This window comes from Motacilla alba, chromosome 1 (assembly GCF_015832195.1).
Source record: "Motacilla alba alba isolate MOTALB_02 chromosome 1, Motacilla_alba_V1.0_pri, whole genome shotgun sequence".
Lineage (NCBI taxonomy): Eukaryota > Metazoa > Chordata > Aves > Passeriformes > Motacillidae > Motacilla > Motacilla alba.
Window position 1 is genome coordinate 28,180,916 of NC_052016.1, and position 25,425 is coordinate 28,206,340.

The 25,425-nt window shown below is 40.2% G+C and overlaps 1 protein-coding gene across 8 annotated transcripts; it reads right to left on the reverse strand.

Moving 5' to 3' along the window:
- Window positions 1–1,041: 1,041 nt before the first annotated feature.
- CD47 (CD47 molecule) lies at window positions 1,042–24,793 on the reverse strand. 8 transcript variants are annotated; one of them, XR_005259553.1, is made up of 13 exons: window positions 22,761–24,793; window positions 19,269–19,619; window positions 18,825–18,890; window positions 17,890–17,928; window positions 15,621–15,710; window positions 13,851–13,952; window positions 13,391–13,483; window positions 12,793–12,888; window positions 11,254–11,346; window positions 9,496–9,527; window positions 7,167–7,296; window positions 6,496–6,523; window positions 1,042–4,659 (listed from the first exon to the last, which is right to left on the reverse strand). XR_005259553.1 is itself a non-coding variant. In XM_038159452.1 (13 exons), the coding sequence occupies exons 1-12, from the start codon at window positions 22,804–22,806 to the stop codon at window positions 6,498–6,500; spliced, it is 1,059 nt and encodes a 352-aa protein (XP_038015380.1). In that variant the 5' UTR covers window positions 22,807–24,792; the 3' UTR covers window positions 1,042–4,659; window positions 6,496–6,497. The 8 variants fall into 8 exon arrangements, 6 of the variants coding, with proteins under 6 accessions (XP_038015380.1, XP_038015375.1, XP_038015407.1 ...); XM_038159452.1 differs by having other exon boundaries at window positions 7,167–7,191; window positions 22,761–24,792; XR_005259554.1 differs by lacking the exon at window positions 6,496–6,523.
- Window positions 24,794–25,425: the final 632 nt, after the last annotated feature.

Consider the following 25,425-nt stretch of genomic DNA (forward strand, 5'->3'; position numbering starts at 1 on the left):
TCTCCTTTGTTTTTCCCCAGGTGTGGGAACCATTCCAAGTTTAACCTGCACCCACCTATTGTGAAGCCTTAAAAGAAAGGCAGAGAAGGTGTAGGATGGGGTAGGAAAGGGGGAAGACTAATTACTAGAGGAGTTTCAAAATCTTTCACTATCTGCAGGTACATAAATTGTGAATGACAGTAAAATTCAGTACTTTAATTCAAGTTGAAGGTGTGCCAGACTTACTCTGCACAAAGCAGTTGCTGTGCCCAGGGGACATCACTGAGGTGTGGAGGTAAAGTCTGACTTCATGTGACAACTGCACATCCCCAAGGATCTCCATGTGCTCAGCTGCTTGGTCACATGCAGACAGCAGCACTATACAGAATCATGGAATTATTAAGGTCAGAAAAGACTTCCAAGATCATCAAGGCCAGCTTTTAACAGAACATCACCCTGTCAACAAAACTGTCATCACTGAGTGCCACATCCAATGACTCCACCACTGCCCTGGGGAGCCTGTTCCCATGCTCGACAACCCTTTCAGTGAAGGGAGTTAGTTCCATAACTCTGGAGGGTCCAAAAGTATCAATTTTAGCAATGTTAGGAGAAACTGTTCAAACTCTTCTGGCAAACTTGAAGTTCCTATGCTCTTTAATTCTCCCACCAAACTTGTATTCATGGCAGACTCCCTCTTCCCTTCACAGCACCCACTCTCCAGCTCAATAATTTCAAAAGCCTTCTGTCTGTAGTCTTTAAAAAAAGAAAAAAAAAAAAAAAAAAAAAGAAACCAAAACTTGTTTCAACACTGCAGTTTTCCTCCCCCAGAGCAGACGATCCTTGTCTCCGTGCTATTTACATTTGTGTATTAAATTTTCTTGCCAATTCATCATTTCATTGAAAAATAGTCTGGTTCTGCCCTTTTCTTGTACTTTTTGTGTATTCCTTGCCCTTTTCCTGCAGCCCAGCTGCAGAGTCAAGGGTTTGGGGTGCACCTCCCAGGCCATGCCCTACCCCTGCTGTGCTTCTGCCACAGGCACAGTAGGGAAGCAACACAGAAACTAGAGGAAGTTCAGCTCACTTTTTCATCCTGAAAGCTTTGCAAGAATCCTCAAGGATACAGGAAGCAGGTATAGTAAGTCCATGACAGTACTGGCTGCATATATGACAAAGGCACAGAGCACTAGAGCACAAAAGCATTATTTTCCATAGGAAAGAAATATAAATTCTTCTGCTAAGTGGAAATGAACCAGAGGCTGTCCACTTCTACTCTTAGGCAGGTAACTCTGTAGCAACTGCTGAATTACGGAGCTCTGATCAAGCGCTTTCAGAAGGCTTCTGGACTGGAAGTTCAGGTCTGAGTTGGTTTTCCTGGCTGAACTGACTGGAGCAGTCTGGATAACAGGTACTGGGCATCACTGATGGTACTGTGTTGAGATATTTTCCAGTCACATACATTTAGATTAGCACCATTTCTCTCATCCCGAAGTTCAGCATGCAGTTTTCCTGAGCTTTAAGACCAGTTTTCTTGAGCTTGCAGTTCACTCTGCAGTTGCGTCCCTGCACAGAAAATTCTAAAACTGTTAAAATTCTGTTTAAATACCTCAAATTGTGGTTCATGGCTCCTTTAGAGAGAAAAGTGTGTCTAGAGAAGTTGCAAAACATTTCTGTAGAGAAACTGAAGTTCAACAGTCACAGTTAAAAGTCACCTTGAACAAGCAAGGGAATTGTCAATAATTTCCACTGTTCCCATCAGCTCAGCTGCACTGAAGAGGATGTGTGAGTGGAAAGCCTACCAGGCATGACTTGCAGCTCCTCTCTCCGCAGTCAAATGAACATTAAAGACAACTTCAGGAAATCCAGAACTCATCCAGCAGTGCTTCAGCAGTAACAAAAGGGATACTCTTCCCACAGCAATACCATTTCAGGGCTGCAAAGACAGACTGAACAGAGGTGCTGCACTGCTGTTTCTGAAGTTACAGTGGCGGCAGCAGCTGGTTACTCATTTCCTCCCACAGCACACTCGGGCGACAACACTTGATGGCTGATGTTGGAGAGCACAACTGAAGTTATTACTTCAGTGTGTAGGCTACTGAAGGCAGCCTACACACCACCCACTTCACCATCTGGGTGACCTTTCTAAGGAGAAACACACCCAAAATCATCTGCAGCAGCCTATGTAACCCTAAGAACATTCCTGTATATCCAGTAAGTAATACATTAAGACAGGGAGAAGAGCAGCTACGACTATGAATTTATGGAAGCAGCTACAGAAGTTCAATGTGCCAGCAACAAGAAAATCTCCTGCAAAAACAACTTAAAATGACTTTATTTTTAAAGAATATTAGCACAATACTTACAAAATCATTTCATATTTCATAAATAAAAACAGTTTCTTGGGTAAAGACTATAGATCTATAGATATTTAAAATGTCTATATATTTATATATACACACATGTACACACACAAATGAAAGCATACAGTTATGAACAACTTTGGTTTAAATTACTGGTGGGAAAGGGCTGGCTAGGTGTACCAATGACTTTTTGAACTCTCACTTTTAAATTCTCACCTACAAGAAATCCAGCCCTTAATGCAAAAGGATGGTGGGTTTCTCCCATTTCTGGGGCCATGATTCTGCAGGCCATAGCCAGCCACTGAGCTCCTCAGGTTTTGACAATTCCTAGGAACAGCTTGGCCTGATCCCACGGTGACACAGCAGGGTTCTGCTGCAGTTTGCTTTACAGAAATTAACATAAAGCTATTATATATAAAAGTGTTTTTATAAGGCAGAAAACCTCAACAGAATTCCAGTTAATTTGGTTTTTTATTCCTCTGCTGCTAAGACTTTCAACTTGCCAGAGGGAATCACCAGTTATAAACAGGGAGCATTGCACAGTACTAAATTAGAAAAATTTTTATTCTGAATTATAATGGAGAACCATCTCCCATCTTTAGTTAGGTATCACTGAGATTATGGAAAAACCTGCACCAAAAGATTAATCTGTAAGAGCGCAAACCTTACGTAAATACTCCCACTGGCAAAGTAGGACAGTAAATCTGAGCCATACACGACTCTCCCATATTTTATCACATGGGTGATCCTCTTCCCTGTGTCCAGTTCCACTGATCCCAGGGAGGGCTGGCCCATAGCTTGCTTTAAATGGCTCAATCCTGCAGCCTTGGCAAGACAGACTATTACGACAGCACCTACTGTAAAATCAGACACCTCAATTTTGCTTTGTTGAATTCTTAATGTGATTCAGAGTTCAACATGCAGAGACCCAAATCCCTGCAACATGCACCCACAACATGGATATGAACCTTGGTTTGTAACATTCAATTCTGAGAACTGCCAAATTACTCAGGATCTTTAAGAACATGGATTTTATTACGTGACTGTTTGGCAACAGCTTTCCAAATCAAGATTTAAATTGTTAGAAGGAGAAAACCATGTGTGCCTTTGAAATACAGTACCTTAGTATAAACAGGAAACAGTGTCAAGATTTCTACAAAGCATACACAAAGTCCAAGAGCAGCCAAATATATTGGAACAACTCTCAAAATAGCTGTAAAACATAGCAGAATCTCATGGAATGTGCAAGTCCTAGTAAACTGATTTTTAACCATATCATTAGATATATACAGAAACTGAGCTTCCTCACTCCTCGTCAGCTCCTACTTTTTATTTTATATATTTGTGATGTAATGGCAGCAACACAAACCTGGGCCAGAAATTATATAGCTCTTTTCCATTCAAGAAAACAAGGTTTTGAACTGTCAAAAATATACTAAACAGGAAACTTCTATTTTTATGAAGCGTCCACAACTTTCACAAATTCACTGGGTTAAGAAAGCCTGAAGTTGCTTCCAATTCTACACACTGCACAACATGAACACACACAAGAACCAAATTCAGCATTAAGATTACCAGCTCCTGTGCTCTGTAATTCTAGTGCTGAATTAGGCTCCAACAGCTGAGCAGTTTCTCTTCAAAGGATACAGAGGAGGAATGGAGAGCCCTCTCAATGGACAAAAATATCAGCCACCAGATCACACATGACTACTGTTCACAGAGAGGAATACTAACATCTTGTGGAATTAGAACTTTGTTAATAATTTCAGGAGAGCTGGGAGTAAACTTTGTACTAATGCAACTTTGTGTGTAACTTTGTATTTCTTTAATAAAAATTTGCTGAATTGTCAGAAAATATGTATTTGTACAATCTCTACTTCCTGCTTGTATCATACACATAAACCATACTTTGTCCATGCACACAAATAAAGAAAACAATAGTCTAAATGGTATTGCAATCTCTGGGCTCAGCAGGCCCCATTATCAAAGCAGTGATTAATGACAGTTTTTGAAAATAATACCACTAAGGATTACTGCAGGGAGACTCTGTACTGGGCAAATAGTGCTTTTTATATTCTCACCCTCAACCATCCCATATACACCATAACAAAAGAAAATAAAGATCACATGTGGGCAAACACACATGTTCCTTGCTACAGCTGCTGTGACTATAAAATTATGTCATTTATATCAAAAGCACTTCTGCCACACATGCAAAACAACTAGAATCCTGAATTTCTTCTTGATGAGTAGTGCATCTTCAAGGCCACGGTGTATCAACAACGGTGTACTTTTTATATACGCATCACATAACTCTGCAGTTCTGGGAATTTAAAAAGAAAGAAAAAGGAATATTGTTTGGGAAGAACAGCAATGTTTTGTGCTCCCTATGCAAGTCACAGCTTACAGATTTTTTTTTTTTCATTTCAATTAATTTTCAATTTCATTCAAGCTGAAGTGGCTCACAGGCTCAGCTGCCTGACCCATCCTGTCCATATATTCTAATGCTAGTTTACTTTCACATGCTATTTTGTAAGCTGGTCAGCTTCAGCATCTGATTCATCCCTACTTCAGTCTGAGTGTGAGTTTTCCAGGGAACGTTAACACAGAAGCAGGTAAAGCTCAATAGGTTACTGCCTCCAAAGTGTGAGTCAGAGCATTTGCCTTCCATCTGTAAAACCTTCTGTCACTGGTTAGGAGCCATCTTCCAGAGCAGAAAAAACAGACAGATTTGTACCTGTACCCTAAAATTAAATAGTAGTTGACAATTTCTGTGCTTTTGGAAGCTCCACCTCAGCACCAGAGGGTAGGTTTTCATAACCTAAATGAGACCCAAGAAAAAACAGGCAACTTATTTAAAATTCATCTGCAAGCGAAAGTCTGCCTTGTTCTTCAGCAGGATGAGGTAACTGCAGAGAGCCCATCCTGATCTCCCTTCTAGTCTGCTCTGAATGCAAGGGACTGGCAAATATCTACTTGTTTCCTGGTCTCAACTCTGTCAAGAATAAGCAGTAGCCAGTCCTGGAGCAGGCCCTGCCTTCCACTCCATCCAGCTCAGATTACACTGACTGGTATACATTTACCAATGTGTTTATGAGACACCAATGCACTTGTCCTTTGTACTGTAGAAGTGCCTGTATTGCTATTGGTTTAGAAAATAATTATATGGGATATTTGGATGAACCAAATGTAGTAGTCATAAGCAACACAAGTTGAAGAGCACATGATATTTGTAAAGAAACCTGTTTTTAAAACTCATACACCTTTTTCCAATTAGAGCTAACTAGTACCTCATTTATTTGCTCATGCCATAGAAATGGCATGATATAAAAGTATTTCAAGAGAGCTATCAGATTTGGAGTGAGTTTACTCTTCCTCCCAAGTAGCAAAATGTTGTAATTGAATGCAGGAATATTAGGCTAAGGGTCTAGTGATACCTCATGACAAGCTTGCTCAGAATTCAGGGAGAAACCTAAGCAACAACAGCATCAACAAATGCTTTTTTATCCTATTCCCATGAAAAGTACAGCTGCTGAATAGAAAAGACTCAATAGTACTGTTTTCATTTTCAAACCTTATTATCTAGCCTAAAATTTAAGCTCTCCAATGAGAGCAATCTGATAAACAATAAATTGAGTGAAGTCTGATTGGAATACAATCTAACAAAACCCAGAGAATTCAAGTAACATCTAAAGAGGGGGAGAGAAAGTTAATTTTAAACCACTTTCCTGTGAATTTCCATTGAGGATCACCAATTAAAATGCAGAGAGAAAGCTTAGTTATATCAACAACAATAAAACAAAAACAAAAAACCCAAAACCACACCCAAATAGAACAACCCACCACCATTCCATGCATCTTAAATATTACACAAGCAAAAAGGAAACAAATATATTTTACTTTCCACATTTGATCAGAAACACATTATTGTACAGTTCTATCACTGACTAATCCTCTTCCCTGTTTAGGAATACACATTCTTCCCCTATGTTTGATATGGGATACGTGTATTTTTTTTTTTTAATTAAATACAATTTGAATAAGAACAGCACCTACCCTGAAACCTGTCCTCCAAATTTCACTGAAGTAGTACTGGGTTACTCTAAACATCAAAACGCTCAAATGCTTAGCCATTAAAACAAGCATCTGTTAGACTTACCATCATTCTAACATCACTCCTTTTGCATCTTTAAAAGTCAAGAAGATGGATTAGTAATGAGTGAAACAGAAATAAATGCTTTACAGGTTAATATTCAGGTTAGTTCTAAAATTCAGATTAGAACTTGCTACTAGTCAGCATTAGTGAACACAATAGCAAAAAAAAAATTCCAAGTCATCCTTTTTTCACTGTAAATTTCCCTCACCTTAAGTGCTATCAGTCTCTCAACACCATGAGAGTTTCCCCAACCCAAGGAAATACAGAAAGAATAGAGTGGTAAGGATAGATTTGGCTGTGATCATTAAGTATTTCACCCAAATAAATCTTTATGAATTAGCATGAATTTTCAATACAAGTCCCTCTTCTTCCCTTAAAAGCTGGACAACTTAAAAGCTCATACAAAGTAAAGAGGGTGGACACAGTATAGTGAGATACTAGATTTGTCCTAAAACAGTCAAACAGTGCCTAGGGCTAGCAAGCACAGTGGCATAAAACAGGGAGTCTGGAGCTGCAGGCAACATTTTATTGAAAGATCAAACTCTTACTGACTCACAGAGCCACCCAAGTTGCCACACTGATCTGCCATCTTAGTGTTGTGGTTGTGGGAACTAGAACCATCTTTATCCATAATTAATCCCTTAATGAGAAGATAAACCTTGAATATCACCTACCATTTAGTGGTTCTTCTACAGCTTTCTGCAAAACATTTAAAAATATATATATGTATAAAAAGCCTTCATGTTTACTTCTGGCTGGCCACAGTTAAATTACTCTAATTGACATATACAGTAAGTAGTGATTCTACAAAAACGAAGAAAGCTTAATGTTAATCAAATTAATGACTAAAGGTCTGAAAAAATATTTTATCAGTCAATAGCTGCATTCTCCAAGTAGTTTTCCCTTACTGTGATGTTTACCCAGATGAAATACCCCTAGGTGGCAGCGGAAGCCATGCAGATACTACTTTTAAGCTCTAAAACCTAACTGATAACTTCTGTCATTTGATCAATGGTTAGTAACAAAGCAGCAGGACTAAAAAAGAAAAGAAAATTAGTAGCCAAGCAAATCAAGTGGAATCTCCTCAGAAAGAAATACATGACAGTTATGCATTTAGTCTGGTAGACAATCATCAGAAACAACACATGCAACCTACAGAAATGCTAAAAAAAATTAAAAAATCAGGACTTGGTTAAGATGGCAGATTTCAAAAACACATTTTCGCCCTCTGACTCAGGAAAATCCCAATAATAATTTTTTAAGCGTGCCCCAGTGTCAAAAAGATGCCCTTCACCAATATTAAGTTTTCCATAGTCATTAGATGACACAGAATCAAAGTGTATTCTTAAAATTACTTCATACCTATTTACTGCCTCAAAGCACAGCAATACAGGCTGAAGAGCCCTTGATGGAGACAAGCAGCATGTTAACACACTCCAGTTTCCACCATGTCTTTCCCTAGCAGCCCTAAGTTCATGAACACAAATTATATCACTTGAATTCCCCTGTATCTAGCCCTCACCTATCTGCAGCTGCAAAGAACATATTTGTACTAGCTGAGGTTTCCAATGACCTCTAAGTTTTAAAAACTTCTTTTGATTTCATTACTGTCCCAAATTCAGAGAGTAACATGATGTTCATTCCTGTGGCTATTTATTTCTCAATTCCTTGCTGCCATGGAAGACCACCTTGTGAGGAGAGCAGCTCATAAAGAGAACAGAGTTCTCATCAAAGGACGCTATTTTGCATGCTGGTTTCTAGTTCAAAGTTTATTTATAAGCAAAGCTAAGTTAAGGAAAAACCCCACCCTCCTCTTGCCTGGTTTACTTCCACTCTACAAGTAAGCACAAGGATGTTAGATAAAGGCAAGATTTCATATTGAATGAAGACTACTTTCAATTAATTTCTCAGCTCATTTTTATAACATCTCTTAACCTCTTTTCCTTCCATCTTTTTAAACTCTGTGCACTTATATTTCTTCCATAAAGAAAGACTAATCCTCTGAAACACTATTCCTTACAATGAAAATGGATGAGCAAAAGGAAAGGAAATTTAAAAAAAACAAAATCAAACCTAAAAATCTCTTGTCCTAACTGCAATCAGCTGTCACTGTTAGAAACCATCTTCCTTCAACAGCTGGGTCTCAGGCTCTAGACTGGAGACCTGAAAATGTGTCTCAAATGATGGCTGGCATCCAGGAGGTGGGATAAGTTAGTATTTGCCAGATCCTCCTGCTGCAAGGAAGTTTTGCTGGTATTGTACAGCTGCGCCTCTTTCCTTGCTTCAGGAAAACACCAGAAATCAGGCAGTTCACATTCATGGATCACTCAAAAGCACTGTGTAAGTCTGTGAAAATTACTGTTTGGAAATTATTATTCTACAACTCAAAACTACCAACTGAAAAACCTTCTTTTAAAAAAACAATGTATTTTTCAGTTTGTTCTGTGTTACCTAAAGACAGGCACTTTCTTTTCAGAAGGTCTCATCAAATTATGGGGCATTATAAGAAAATCAGGAAAAAGTTCAAGGTTATGCCATCTGTATAGCCACGAACTGAAGAGAATACCAAAGGGTTCTGGTGTACAAGACCACAGGAAAAAACCTTTTAAGTCTTTCTTACAGGCCACCTGATGTTTCACACTCACATTAATGAAAAAGCTTTTTAATAAGGTGAGCAAAATCGCTTTTAAATATTCAGGTGAAAGAGTGCATTGTAAAAGAACACCAAACTTCCACCACCTTTCCGTGACAGCAATGGAAACTCCATGTGGGCACAACTGTCAGAGTAGCCCTACATCAGGGTGGCAATTACAGCGCTACAGACACACTCAATAGGGACAATGGAGACCACCAACTCACTCAACATTAGACATCTGTTACACAGCCAGAACTGTTGCTTGCTACCAACCTGGTCTGAATTCGAACTAGTGAAGAAAGGTTCAGTATCTCACTACAATCCCCTGAGCCATCTAGTCACCCCAAATTTATTAATTTTAAGCTTACCCCTGGACGAGGATGATCTTTCATTCTGGAACCTAAAATAATTACAAAAAAGTGACCAAGCAAATGAATAAATGTCACAATCAACCAAATAAAAACATAGAACCATAGAATTGTTAAGGTTGAAGAAGACCTCCCAGAACATCAAGCCCAAGCAACCAGCAGGCCCAACCCAAGCAGCATCACCACCACTAACCCATGTCCCCAAAGGGCTAAACATCACTTCCAGTGATTGTGATTTCACCATGTCCTGGGCAGCCTGTTTCAATCCTTGACCACCCTTTCAGAGAAAAAATTTTTCCTAATATCCAATCTAAACCTTCCCCAGCACAACTTGAGGTCATTTCCTCTCATCTTGTCACTTGTTACCTTGGATAAGATATTGTCTACTGATAAAACTTGCAACAGAGTTATAACACACAGAATTGCAGCTTCCCTGTCCAAAGGTACTTAATTCTATGATCTGGAAATCTTAGAGTCTCCAAGCACTCTCCAGTTGAGGAACCAAATAATTTTATCACATCCAGCGTGTGAATTGCCCCACTCATGCACTCAGCTCTAAAGGTGAATTCGGTTACTCACTATTCATTGTGCTTATTTTGGTATGCTAGAATCTACTCCAACAGTCACATTTGACTTCTTCAGCCAGCACAGTCAAACCAGAAATGCAACATTTATGCATACCATGAGCACACAGCATTAAATACTATACAAGTTTATAGAAGTAAACCAAAGTCAATAAAATATAAATTTATTGTTGTTATAAAACGGCTTGATTCACGTCTGCCATATTTTTGACTCATCTTCATTTATCTTGGATATCAAATATTAGGCATTCTGCCTTAATTCTTCTCTACTGGAAATTCTCCCTGTCTCAGGGTCTATTTCTGGCCATGCCCACATGTGGTGTGCACACATTAACTTGGGAGACTGCATGGTTTAGTGCAGACTTGTGACTGCACTCACTGTAAACACTTCAGCAGCATGAGCCTGGAGCAACATATCCTCAGTTGCACAGTTCTCTGTTCACAGAGGGTGGACAACAACGAGGTGTTTGAAGAGCCTGTGCACAGCTTGAAACCAAAGCCACTCTGACCCAAGCTGTAGCGTCCATGCAATGTTATGCTGTCGTGTGCCAGCATTCCAATCACACAGCATTGCTGGGTTTTGCTTATTTAGCACATCTTTAAATCTCTCATCTTTTTGAGATCTGATGAACAGATCAGTTTCTGAAAAATGCCTTGCTATTCTTTTCTCCTGGGTTTTAAAATTAAGCAGGAGGAAAACCAGGGTTCACTAAAATGACAGGTGTGCATTCAAATTGCTCTTCTTTTAACCTACCTCTAACTAGTGCAAATCAGTAGGCAGATTTTTGCTTCTTTAAATCCATGTTTTGATAAGCTTTTGTCACCACCATCCCACAAGCCACTCTACAGAATCCTTTACACCCTTCTGCTCTCTTCATTCTAAGATCCAACTGGCCAACTGTGGAAATGCAGAACTTAAACAGCAACATCCCTCCTACAACTGAAACACTATTACTTAAGAAACCTGGCTGTGTTGATCTTGAAACAGTTTATGATGATAAACTGTGGGTTTCTTAACTCAAGAATCCCCACACACTCTATGAAACAAAGCCAACACATACAGACAACTTTTCAGTAATTTTTAAAACTATGTAACTGTGAAATCACACCTTGTGCTCAGATAAATTATGTCTACTTGAAAGGAAAATAATACTGAATAATAGGTGCTACTTACCCATAATAAACACGTAAGCCAGACTAAGCAAACTTGCAATAGCCATGATAGCTAAGCCAGCAATCAGAACAGACCCATGTAATGGAGGACATGCTGGGAAAAACACAATAAAAGAACTGTGTCAACTGACACAAAAAAAAGAACAAACTCTTATTTTCAGATATAACTGCTTAGTAAAATAAATAAACCTGATAAAGGCATGTTTAATTTCAATTTCAAAGCTATCCCAGAACTACTCCTGCATATTTCTTTTTTTGTATACATTCTTTAATGATACAGAGGCATTTACTGATTTATCCTGCTTAGCTGATAGATCTTCAATCCCAACTGTTTTGGCCTGTAATTGTATTACATGACAGAATACAATACTGTTGTTGTTACAACTATCTGCCAGCTCAATCCAGGATGAGCTGTTTCTTCTGACAGTTCAGGGTCACTGAGCTGAACTCCAAGAGATACAGGTAACACTACAATGTATGTATTGGAGAAGAACACCCTGAAAAAAAACTAGGGACACTTTGCATTTACAAGCATTCTAAAATCTCAAAAAAAAAATCCCTGTGTTAATGCTTTACCAGAAATCTCTCATCAGTTTATTTTACTATTATAACTTACAGAACTTACAAATACTTCTGTAAATACTAAACAATAAGCATAAAATTCAAATCACAAGTCCACTGAAAGGGCTGTCATTTCACCCAGATTAGATAAATCTTTAGAAACCACTTCAAGGAGAAATAGGTCTTAAATCCCCGAACAAATCAATTACTAAAATGAAGAGTACCTGTACAAAACAATAAATGAGGAGCATAAAGTGCCTACAAGGAACAGGATATGCATTCTCCTACTAAATATATTGCCAAGGACAACTAGACCTAAATTGACCCTTTTCTGTGCTGTGGGGTTCTCTGGTGGCACAGGGGAAGGCAGGGAGGGGACAAAGGGAGGCTAGGGGCAGGGATAAGGGACATCACTGTGTGTGGTGGTTAGCTGGTGTTCCTTCACCACAGTGACAGTTTTTTCAGTGATGAAACAGAGTGTCAGCCACCACCACACTTACAACAGCCTGAGAACAAATCCAGGTTTACTGTTTCTACATTTACGTTCTTAATGTGTTTTAATGGTATTCATTGAAATATTAATGGACTCAGTTTAGCAAGGAATTTCTGATTTAATCACTTAACATGTGAAAATTATTATTATTTAATTTCTAAACACTCTAGGCCTCAGTAAGAATAACAATAATAGTCACCCAAAATCAACACTAACATGTAAAATTAAAACAATTAACTTTTTTTTTAAGCAGATGCTTACAGAATGCAGTCGTGAAACTGATGTATATAATACTTCTTTTAGGCTATTCTTCTTTCACCACACAGAAGTATTAGCACAGTAGTCCTAAACTACATTTACAGAAGTTACTAGCTAACATTCCATGTAGTGAAGCCATTTTCACAAAGTTTTAGTGTTAGAAATAAACAAACATCAGGTGTAGAAAAGAGTAAAAGGCACACTTTCACAGAAAACTTAACTGCTTACCTGGGACACACAGTGCAAAACCAACTACAGCAATTATAAACCCAAGAAGTTTCAAACCTATCAGAGCCAACGTTGCCTGCAGTAGACTGTCAAAAACTGGGGGAAAAAAAAAACAAACCAAAATTATAAAATTTAACTACAGAGACATAAAATACAGATAATTGCATAAAGCTAGAAATCAGATTCTCCTAAATTCTAAGCCTAGCCAACCAGTGTGGTAACAAACCTATAAGTCACTGCAAGTCAAGGCTCCTGTATGTATACACACACATACAATTATATGTTTATAAATAACATTATAAACAAACCACCATTAGAAAAAATGGAATCAACATTCTCAGAGCCAATTATTCAACCCACTACCTAAACCCAGGAAGGGTGAGCAGAAATCACTCAGATATGCTACCCTAAATTTCACTGTTCAAGCAGGTAGCTCCTACTTCTTCTGTGGCTGAACATTTTGTTTCAAGATACTATAAATGTGATGAACCCAGGGTGCTATTGTAGCACCTGTTTATAAAAATTAGAATATTTTGTAGATTATGGGAGTAGCTCAGTTTGCTTCAATCCACGTGTTAGTGAGTAAAGAAATACTCACCAATTCCAAACATGACGTACTGAAGCGGTACCAAAATCACAGCAGGGATTACAATTAGGCCAAGACCAGCCTGATTCTGTACAGTATAGCCATCTGCAAACATTTATGTGGGAATCAGTAAAACCAAAATTTTTAACTGGATCAACGCATAAAGCAACAAACATAAATCACTAGCATCACCAAATTTCCCACTGAATAAACCAGAAGTCACTCTCTGGTCCCTAATATTCACCCAAGGCAGTAGGATAGAAAATATATATAAATTTTGAGTCAGTATCTTCCTATGATCACTTGAGGGCCTGACAACTCCAATGCTGTTTCTGCTGTAGTCTGTATATTCTTTTTATTTAAAAATTAGTAGATGGCAATTAATAGGTGGTACTAACTTCCATACTACAGAATTGCAGAGATTCTTTTCTGCTCTTATTCCCTTAAATTAAGAGCAATTTTAATCACTTACCTTGGATAAAAAGAGCAGCACCTATACCAGCTACAACTGCAAAGATGACAAGTGCTACAATAATGCACACTTTCCTCTGAGATTCAATTTCATATTTTAATCCTTAAAGAGACAGAGAGGAAAACAATCAGACTCACAGATTCTCTAACTGAAAAACACAGACTTATGACTCAGACTGTTCCTAAATAAAGAAACTCAAACTCCTAAAATTTATCCACTCACAAGATTTGTTTTTATTGATTGATATGGTTAATATGGCTTACTCAGAAAAATGACACCTGGCATGAGGGTTCTAGTCAAATTATTACTTTCTCCTTTCATGCAATTCAGCTGATACATTATCAGAATAACTCTGGAACACTGTACAGGTTAATTCAGGTAGATGCACTGTTGATATTTAAATGTTACAGTAAATTTGTTACTCAGGTGAGTGTCCAAGAGAGGGATTTAGAAATTCCAGGTTTCATTCTCTTCTTTATGACACTGTGCAAGCTCAGACACATCACCTCTGTCCCCAAAGGAATCTAAATCCTAAAAGCCAATCCTGTAAATGAAAGTCCCAAAAACCCACCTCAAACAATCCAATACAACATCCCCCAATGCACAAAACCAAGAAAACAAACATTTCAGAATAGTACACAGAAAAAATCCTGCCCAATTTAACAACCTGTTTAAAGGTATGAAGTATCATTGGTGAATTCCTAGGTTATCTAAAAGAGCAAAATTTAATGAAAAAAAAATGCACCAACACGAAAAAATCCCAACAAATAAGTACACCCATATTTATTAAGTTAGAGATAGGACACTTCATTTCCCCACATAAGCCAAGACCTTTCAATGAATTGCCCAGGTGCAAAAACATCCAAGCACGCTAAAATTACTCTTATAAAATGACAGTGCTTCTCCATGAAATTATTTTTTTCCTAAAAAATTTTGGAAGTTCTGCTATGAACGCAGGGCAATGACAAGTACTGAACAGATCAGAGTTCCTATCCCATTATAAAATATGAAAATTAGGAATATAACAATACAGAGATAAAACAATTTTTTAAAGTATGTATTAGTTTTCAACCTTGGACCATGGATAAATCATTGAAGAGTAACAAACACTTACAGAGAGTCACGAGAAAGTAATAAAGGAAGTTATACAGCACTGAATATGTATGTGATTATTACAAATCACTCTGAGTGCAATTACTTTCCATTTCATACAGACTTGACTCTTAGCTGAAATGTTTCTTTTTTTGTTTATTTTTTTAGAAGTCTACAAATTGAAAAAGGCTAAAAAACTCAAAGACTGAGGTAACAAATTGCACCATCTGAAAAACCACGACATAAAGCACACTCTGCATTGCACAGATGTTGAACAACAGTGTATAAAGAACATCTAAGGATGTCTCTCACTGGTAAATTGATCTATTGCCTCTAAAAACATTTAACAAAAGCACTGATGTCAGTGTTAAATTATAGTGCTAAGCCAGTGCTAAAAGACTAATGAAAATATTTGTATCAAGAAGAGAGCACCATCCTTCTATCATATTGATTTTATGGCCATATAATGAAACATTTTTTAATTACTCAATAGTGTCATGGTGAATCAACTGTGAAGAAAAGCTTCACACACACCATGCTTCTGTGTATTATCTGGATTAATTTCCATATATCTTTTAGATGTGAGTACTACCCTTCATTTTACATGGATGCCTTTATGCATGGAAGTGATTTCAGGACAAATCAGCAACTGCAAAGAATTAAAGAGTAAATACTTACCAATAAAACTTAACTGAGCTGCACATAAAATAACAAGTAAGCACACCAATGATATGATGACAGCCCTCTCCACTAGAAGGAACCATGATCCTAGAGAATAAACAAAGAAAAATAGTAGGAAGATAACAAAAACTGAAGCTATTTGCTTTGTATTTATCATTCCTCTTAGGCTATGCCATAGATAACTCAAAACTATATGTAACTTAGCATTAAGAATTATTATAGGCTAAGAAACCTATGTCCTCTACCTTTGTATTTTTCTGTGTGACAGCCTACTTTTTGAGTACTTCCAGCCATCCCTGTATTTTCCAAACTGGAACTATTAACTTCCACTGGAGCAGAGAATATGCTGGTGCTAATTTTTGGCACTACAAGCTACTGAACTTGTGGAACTACAAAAATCTCTGTAAATCAGAAAAACAATGTTTAGGCTAAGCAGAGAAGATATGAAAGGTCCAATCTGATGCCTCCTTAGCCATTCTGCTCTACTTTCAATGGTAGTAACTCCGGAAAAAAATTCAGATGTGTGGTAAGGAATACAGGAGCTAGTCTAAGTGAGAGGGAAACAATTTTAAGTCCTCCCAACATCATCCATCTAGATTTTTTTCTCCCTGCATTTTGGATGCCATAGGCTGTTCAGTCAGTCATGCTTCAAGACCCTGAAAGCCACCTTCCAACATGAAATTCTGAAAATATCTCCATTGAACTAGAAAATGCAGTTAATTCTTGCATCTCTGCTCATATATTCATTTAGGCTCACTCAGTGGAATCCAAAGTCTCCATTTCTTACATTATACTTTCCACCATTCCTCTGCCTGCATATTTGCTTCCAAACAAATTTCTAGTCTTTATTAAGATGCATTTGTTACATTTTTCTCCATACATAAAAGTTGTATCCATTGCTCCAGAAACACGTAATTAAGCAGCAATACCTCACAATTTTAAATGCCAATTAAATAACCTGAGGGCAGCTTCTAAGTTCACCCATTTCCATCTTTCTGTCCCCTCCTCCCACAAGAGGTCATAGAAGTAGATGCAGTGCAAACAACAGAAATGCAAGGCAAACATTAAGCGGAAGGCAAGAGAATGGAGAAATTGCTTCTAACTCTCCAAAACAAGGTTGATTCATTGAATTGTTTAATGCAAGGCTTTTTGCTTCATTCGCAATATTGAAAAAGCAACTAGTATTGAACAGTAACTTGTAATGCACAGTAGGCACTCCCTAGATAAGCCAAATCCCAGTGATGCTGTTTGATGCAACTGAAAATAATTAAAGAAAGTAACTGCAAGCAGAGACTCTGAGAGCCACTTCACTTCCTCTGCAGCATTTCCAGCTGACACTATCCAGAGTAAAGAGAAAGCAACCAAGAAGCCTGGTATCTTGCAGGGGCTTCACATGCAACACAGAGCCACTTGTGGTCTGGTCCTGGAATCTGAAAGAACTTCCTGTACAGAAGAGCTTGCAATACTGCAGACACATGCAACATGCAAGGAAGAGTAAATGCTGAAAGCATTTTCCTGGAAATATACTTCCCTTACTCTGGTGCCTTATAGTAATCAACTGAACTCCTGGCATAAAGTAGTGTTTTGAGAGCCAATACAAGACAGTCAGTTCCAAGCTAAGAAGAGAGACTTCCAGACTGGGGAAAAGAAGAGTGAAGAGAAGAGCAAAGGGAAAGGAAACAGGGGGAAAAGGCAAGGAAGAAAAGAAGAAACAAGAAGGACAATGAAAGAAGAGAAACAGCAGCAAGAAAAGAGATGAAGAGAGGAAAAAGAAAAAGAAACAGGAAAACTTGACAGTCACTCTCCTGATCAGGAAAGTGTGTCTGTGCACAAAGATGAGGGCACTTGCACAGAAATCTTGCTCACACTCTTACCCACTGCCTAGGTGAATCCAGGAATTCTTTAAGAGAGATGGAGGATAGCTGGCTCTTGTATGACTGTCTTTGTTAAAGCATCAAATTGGAACATGCTAGTAGTGACAGCATGAATTCATTGCTCAGAAATGACCCAGTGAAGACTGGTACAGGATTCCCATTATCCGCTAACCCTTTTCAAAACTCACTCACTAAACTTTCTTCGATTACTTGATTGTCTCAAGAGTTTCTGTAGAACACTGAGGAGGAGCAAGCAACAAAAAGTTGTGCAGAAGAACTGAGAGAGAGAGCAAGCGACTGTGTTTTCCTTCACCCTCAAACCTAAGTTTTACATTTTCTAGCATATACTCTCAAACCTAAGGCAACCTCAAAACTATGAGTTTTTCACTAACCACATTTTTCCTCTGGTGTTTCGTCGCCGCAACTGACAACTAGAAAATGAAATTAGAAAAATTGTATCAGTTTCCTGCTCTGTTGTCTTTATACCGATTTCATAATTATAAACACAGAGAAAATAAAACTTGCAAATGGAACTTGATTCTCCTACATTCTAAAGCCTTGCTTCCTCTTCTGGAGGGTAACACTGAATTGCATAAATAGTCAAAAATTAAGCTGTAAGAGATGAAGGAAACTGAAACTGTGTATATCTCTTCCCTGTTTTTGCAGCGTTCTAAGAATATAATGATATTCTAGCATCTTCCCTTTCAGTGGCTGTGCCCCTCTCAATTTCAGGATCACATTTGCTACGCAGGGTATATGGTTAACTCAACAACTAGACCCAACTGAGAATTACACAAATGCCTGCAGCAGGACACAAACAACATCTGTTTGAGCTTCACAAATATTTTATTGTGAAACGTGAAAACTAATAGCAAAACCAAAAAAAATTCTAGAGTGAGTGGGTAAGGCTCCATGTGCTACATATATGCAACACATTCAGTGCTTCTGAATAGCTCTCCAGAGGCAGGTCTCCTGTGCAAAACAGATGAACAGGGCACACCTATGTCTACTGAAACTGCCACATCTGCATAGCACTGGACAGATAACACAGGTACAGCTGAACCCATTATCCAACAGCAGAGGCACTGCAGAACGTGGGCTGGGACCGACAAGATAAAAGTAAAATAGCTGTCTAGATGAGAAATTAATGTAGTGAATTTCATTCATTTTAACATCACTTTACACACCATCTTTTGAAGACGACCTTTAATGCTAGAAAACCACAACAAGTTGCCATCTAGCAGTAGCATATTCAACCTCACTAGAAAACTGCCTACTTTCAGACTGAGTTTTAGAGCTCTTAAAACAGAGTTTCTATTAGTTCTACCTGTAGTTTCCAGCAGAGTTAAAAGTTGCAGGAAGCAATTCTTCCAAGAAAAGATCTCTGCAGACACTGTGACAGATGTATACATTTCAGTATTATGAAGACGATCAGAAATATGTCACGCAATAACATGAGACTGCTGAATATATCAGCACCTACATAATCAAAAAGATGTGGGGAAGCAAGGATTTTCCTATATGGGACCTAAATCATACTCAGACATTCCCGAATGAAAAAATGTGTTCAGATGTTTCCCATGGAAGCACTCCCCTCTAACTCAAACCTAAATAAGCCATATTAGCTTACAAGTTAGAAGGCCTGGGCGCTACATATTCTGTATTCCACTTTAAAGGAACACATTCCCATGTTCATTATTTTCCTCTTTCCCTTAAGATTTTGTTTGCTTTCCCCTTTCAATAGGTTCTGAAACAACAGGAGGCAACTCACCTGAGCTGTTTTTAAGTTCCATTTTTATTTCACCTTCTCTGTTTGATTCTGTTACTTTACAGCTGTAATTTCCAACAGTTGCTTGTTCACTGCCAAGCACCAGTGAGGCCACACCCTTGATTAAATCCGGCTGGGATAAAAATCTTGCAGACAAAAACGAGGGATCTCTATTAAACTTCTTGTTTCCTCCATGATAAGAAAAAATTGTAACTCCTTCCTTTTTCCATGTAACAAACATGGCATTTTCACTGTTCTGCTTTAGATTAGTCACGTAACAAGGCAAAACTACAGTGTCATTACAGTCATTTTTTTCTATAACACTTGCCCCAGAAAGTGACAACTGGGCAGAACCTATAAAGAAAAATGAAAATGGACACATTCAGAATTATTTCTTAATACTCAAAAACAAAGAAGAAATAATTACAACAAGTGAATTGGGAAAACAAAACAAACTCTCCCCTGAAACCAAAAAAGAGAATCATGCTTTAAGGGATCAACAGAAGATAAAAAAAAGACATTATTACAATTCTACTTACTACACAATTCTAATTCTACACAAACTCAAGCAGCCATTCTCACATTAATTTAATATACAGATACCATAACCTATCATACATTTGAAAATCAAAATGGGTTGCCATTTATTTACTTGGACACTTCTATTTCACAAGGAGAAATACTGTCTGGTTTCTGCAAAGCATACAGATAACATTAACTAGAGACTGTCCCACTGATGTTCAGTTTTTTGCTGCTGATCACACAACTATCTATAAACCAAGGTCCAGGCATAAGCTCCACCCAAGCTCCCTTTACAGCTCATTAAGGACACAGGGAAGAAAGTCTCATTATTACACTTCTGAGAAAAGGCAGGCAGGGCAGCTTAGTGAAGAAAGCTTTGTCACTTGCTCCCTCTTATCTCTGAAGGTGGAGCCAAATGCCCATAGGTTTAGATAATTTCTTGCAAATTCTCTCTTTTCCTTTCCAGTGGAGAATGTGCACACACAGTACCATATATTAAATAAGATTACTACTTAGTATTTGACTGCATATGCAACAAAATGGAAAATGGAGAATTTGTAAAAATCAACAACCTGTACTACAAATCACCATGACTTACGTCTCTAACAATCACATTCATTGCAGGTAAGGAAAAATAAACACCCCAAAGGATTATGTTACCATTGCTGGGTTTTCCCATCTCTCTCTGCCACAGGGCACCACAGTTCTGAAACAGTAGCACTGACTGACCACTGTTTCAAAAAAGACCTCAGCCCTATGCCAAGATTTTATCAGAAATGAAGATTCATTCATTAGTTCTTAAGAATATAAAAAATTGTAACAGCAGTATATAAATTATATAAGGAGCCAGAAAAAAAGAGGTTAATTAAACTAGTTTTGCTGTAAGCTATGAAGGCATTGAATATATATTCTTTTCTCTATTTTTCCTTGTTTATATAAAATCATAGCAAAGTTTAATAGCCTTCTGCATAGTAATTGCTCCCCATGTCCCAGAGCCATTAATAATTCAAACTGCTTTACTACATCCATCTGATAAAACCAAATATGGGAAAGGATATGACAATCCCCTAATACTGTAAGCACTGAGACTTACAAACTGGAATAGCTCCAGGAACTTCAGGGGAACTACTTATACTCACATGTATAAAACCAGCTCAGAATCATGATATGTATTTAATGACTAAACTTAAAAAGGGCAAGGGGAGAAAGAAAAAAAAAAAGTAAAGAAAAAAAAAAGGTTATGTCACTATTTGCAGTAGCTCTTTGATTTTTTTTTCCCCCTCAAATCAAGAGTCTCAGATCACATTCTAAAAAAACCCTCCTGTTTTAAATATTGCTTTAATATTCTAACACTATTTCCTGGATTACTACTGAATATCAAAAGGTTAAAATAAACTGGCTCTGTATATATTATGCACAACGGCACTTCACAATGAAGGAAGAAGTATTCTCTGGTTTACTCATTGTGTTGCATTTTTAAACTAATAAAAGCAGAACAAAGGGAAACCATACACAAACCTCAACCTATGCCCTAATAAAAATAAAACGTACACAATTAAAACCTTCAATGGTTCTTTGTGAAATAAATTTCATACCTGTTTCACACTAAATCATGATAATAACTTGGAATTTTTCTTCTTTTTCAGAGCTAGCACGTTTGCATTTTTACGGGCTCTGTCCTCTCTGAACCGGCTGCTTTGCCGGAAGAGGTTGTTTGGCGGCTCTCCCACCTAAGGGTGCCCAACGGCTTCCTGCAGATGGTACTTCCACTACCGACTTCCCAACAATTATGGTGCTAAGAGGAAGCCAAGAGAACCCTCTCCCACCAGTTACCAAATCCTGCAGGCAATGGATTACTGGGTGGGCTCTTCGCCTCCAACTTTCTCGTAGATTATCATCTCAGAGGTGTCACATGAATGTGGCAATTTTAGAGCCTTACACTATGCAGCGTGGGGGCTTCTGAAGAACTCGCAGTCGCGAAGCTGCCACAGAAAGGCTCTGCACACGCAGAGCAAATTAGAACTGCTGCACACAGTTGGCAAAACTGGTTAAGCGTGGTCACTGCACCTGATGGGAGCTGGCCCTTCTCACCTCCTCATGCAAACCACGATAGGGCACTTGACATTTAAGCCAGTCTACTGCTAACCCCGGAACCCAGACTGGGATTTCGACATGAGGTTTAAATACTCAAGTTTCGATGTGCTGCTTACTGACAGAACAACACTACAGCACTTGCACCTCACTGAAATCTTTTTAGCCCCGTCCCCCCAACGAGTTTCTTTCAAGGCAAGAATTTAAGATTGTGCAATGTCAACTGCACTTCGATGGCACACAAACCTATTAAAGATCAAGAAACGCCACCTTACCCTAGACCCTGTGCAGCAGGGGACCAGCGTGACAGTTTCAGGAAAGCACAGGGAGCTGAGCTGCCCCAATGCACAGAGAGATGAGAAGCAAAGCTCTGGGCACGCGGTCTCTCCTCTCCCCCGCAACTTCTGCGGGGAGCAGCCCACCGCCAGCCCCGGGGACAATGCGGGGAGCGGCGGGGGCTGGATAACAGCGTGTGTTGGGTGCGTGTGTGTCCCCGCTCCTTCCCAAAGGATGGCGATCTACCACTGAGGACCCGCGGTCCCACACGCGCCGGCTGCCAGCAGGAACAGCCGGGAGTTCCGGGCAGAAGCGCCGCGAGTCCCCTCACCGAGCGGCGGGAGGACGGGCGGCGGCCGCTCCGCCCCGCTGCCCCCGGGACCGGCCCCCGTCCACCGCCACCGCCACCAGACCCTCCCCTTCTCGCGGCTCGGGGGGCGGCTCAGCCCTTCCCTCGCACCCCGGGGGCCCCGCCGGAGACACCGCCGCGGTACTCGCGCCGGGACCGCACGGAATGCGCCTCGGGGCGATCGCCGCAGCCGGAGCAGTCGGGACGACGAGGGAATGGGAGAGAAAGGCAGGAGGGCGGGCACAGCGGGCACTCACCTGCGCGCAGAGCGCCGAGCAGCACGGAGACGGCCAGCAGCCACATGGCGGAGCGGCGGCGGTAGCGCGGCCCGGCGCAGCGACGGCTCCGGCGGCGCCGCAGCGGGCGGGCGGGCGGGCTGCGGCGGACTGGGGGGGAGGAAAGGGGCGCTCGCGCCGCTGATTGGCTGCGTGCGGACGCTAGCGCGGGGCGTGGGCGCGCGGGGGGGGCCCGCCTTCACGGACAGCCCCGCTCCCCCCCCCACCCCGGTACTCCGCAGATACCCGCGAGAGTTGAACTGCGATAAGGCTTGTTTTTGGTGATGTTTCCTGTCTTTTTAAAGTGATTAGCAGGACGTATATCCGACGCCCGCCTGAGCTCCGGAGCCGCGGTGTTGTGGATTGCGTTTCCCCGCAAGCACAGCGTGGCGTTCGGGGCCGCGTAAAATGGCTGCCAGGGGAAGATGCCGGCTCCAACAAAAGGGGAAGCGTTGACAGGGTGACTCCTCCACCGCTTTGTTTATTACGAAACATCTTGATGTTTTGAAGGGCAAAAACCCCGTTGGGGTGGGCAGGGCCACGGCCCGGCGTGGGCGGGAGCGGACGGAGGGAGAGCTTTCGTGTCCCCCGTCCCTTCCCCTTAGTCATGTGACGCTGGGGGCTGAGGGCATCCCCCTTGTCGCTAACAGCCTGTGGAAGACCAGGTTTGCCAGAAGTACGTTTGCTCCTGGCTGCAGTCATATGCACTAAGTGCAAGTGAAACACAAAGTGTTCAAAAACACTGAAGAACTTGTAAGTGATGTAAGTTGTTGCAGTTAATTTAAAAGCGAGGATAAGTGCTCCTTTTTCCTATGTTTGCAGCAATACATACATTTGACTATTTCAGCAAATGTTTTAACGAGTTTATTTTTTTTTTTCCAGGAGTAGCTCTTCTTAGAACTTTTAATGTAGAGTTACCTTAAAATTTTGAATCTATGCATACTTTGTTCTCAAACATATGTGTTGGTGATGCATTAAAAAAAAGGACTGTTAAATACATTTGGGGAACACACCTTTATGTACATTTATAGATATGTTTATATTTACCATGTTGTTACAAGTCCCAAAGTTCAACAGAGGACGAAAGCCAGGGCAGAATCAAAATTCTGTGAGAAACTGAATTTCCATAGGTTTTATGCCTCACTGGATTTACTGCATTTATGGAGTTTTGCAGCATTTATACTGGCTTTATATTGGGTGGGTCTACCTAACAAACACCCCCCTGCTTCCTGAGTGTCTATTCTTTAAAATTCTCCCCCGGTGAATTAATCACTCCCTAAGTGATTAATGGGTACCAATGCCTTGGCTGCTGCATTTGTTTCCTCCAGATATTCATAAAGCACTTAGACATCCTCTGGCATTCAAGTTTAGTAAAAAGCCTTGAGCTGTGGGAGCCATCTGACTCGAGAAATGATGGAGGGGGCTGCACAAAGCTGCTGATCCTGCTCCTGCCAGACTGACTCAGATGATGTTCTCTGGAGGCCAGAAGAGATGAGCTGGAGCAGGGGGTAGGAGGGAAGACATGTCTGCGTCAGCCATAGCTCATATCTGTATCTGTGCCCTGCGTGCCAGCACGTTGATAGCCACAGGCACCGGGGTCCTCTTTGTGGGGAGCTGCACAGCATTTTCTGTAAGAAAACCAGGGATGCTCTCCTGCTGCAAAGAGAAGGCTACAGCTGCAGCAGGCACTTGTCCCTGTTGCTAAGGTAACACATATCACACCCACACTGGCCTAGAAGCAAAACAGTGCACATGGGAAATTTCTGAGGGCCAGGAGCCTTGCGTGGGAGAGCACTGCTCTCTCAGGTGCTGCTGCCTCCTGTACTACTGAGCTGGATCTTACAAATCCCTCAAAAATAACTCTTTGCATGCAGTTTCCCTGATTGTGTTGGAGGTTGCTGTGCCATCCAGCTAGGCATGCACCTGAAATACTTTGTCTTGTAATGCTCAGCCTTCTGCTACCGAGAAATGTCTGCAATGCCTCTGCTTGCTGATGGTTTTGGGCAGCAGGATTGTGCAGACCGAGGCAGTTCAGATGCCCACTGAAACAAAGGTTGGGCAGTTCTGCTTTGCGTTCTGGAGCAACCCATATTGTAATACAAGAGCTGCATGCTTTTAACCACTTTCTAACATCACTCTTGTTTTGCCCAGCAGTACCTGGTGTAGAAGCTCACAGAGAAACACATCTCAGCAGCTATGAAAAGCGCAGCTGCTGTCGCAACGCTGTGTCCAAGTGCTCCAAAAGTGAGAGGTTATATATTTTGAAAACTGTCTCTCATTTATGACTTTCAAGGCACACTTCTGGTCTTTAAATTAGGCAACTTATTTTATTACCACTACTAAGCACGGATCTGCCATTTTATACTCTTTTACAGCTCTTTGGAATGCCATTGATCACTCTCTGGGGTCAGCAAGCCGTGACAGGCAGAAGTCACATACAAAACACAATGTACAGGAGGCCGTGGCTGCTGTGGTTGGCAGGAAACTGCTGAAGATTGACATAAAAGCCTGAGTGCCTAAAGCAAAGGGTGTCAGTAGCTGTGATTTGTCAAACCAACTGTGAGGGCTGTCTCCCTTGGTAAGAAATGCAGTGGCCAGGCCTCCTTCTGTTTTCCCAGACTCACTCACCACAGGTACCCTACCTTAA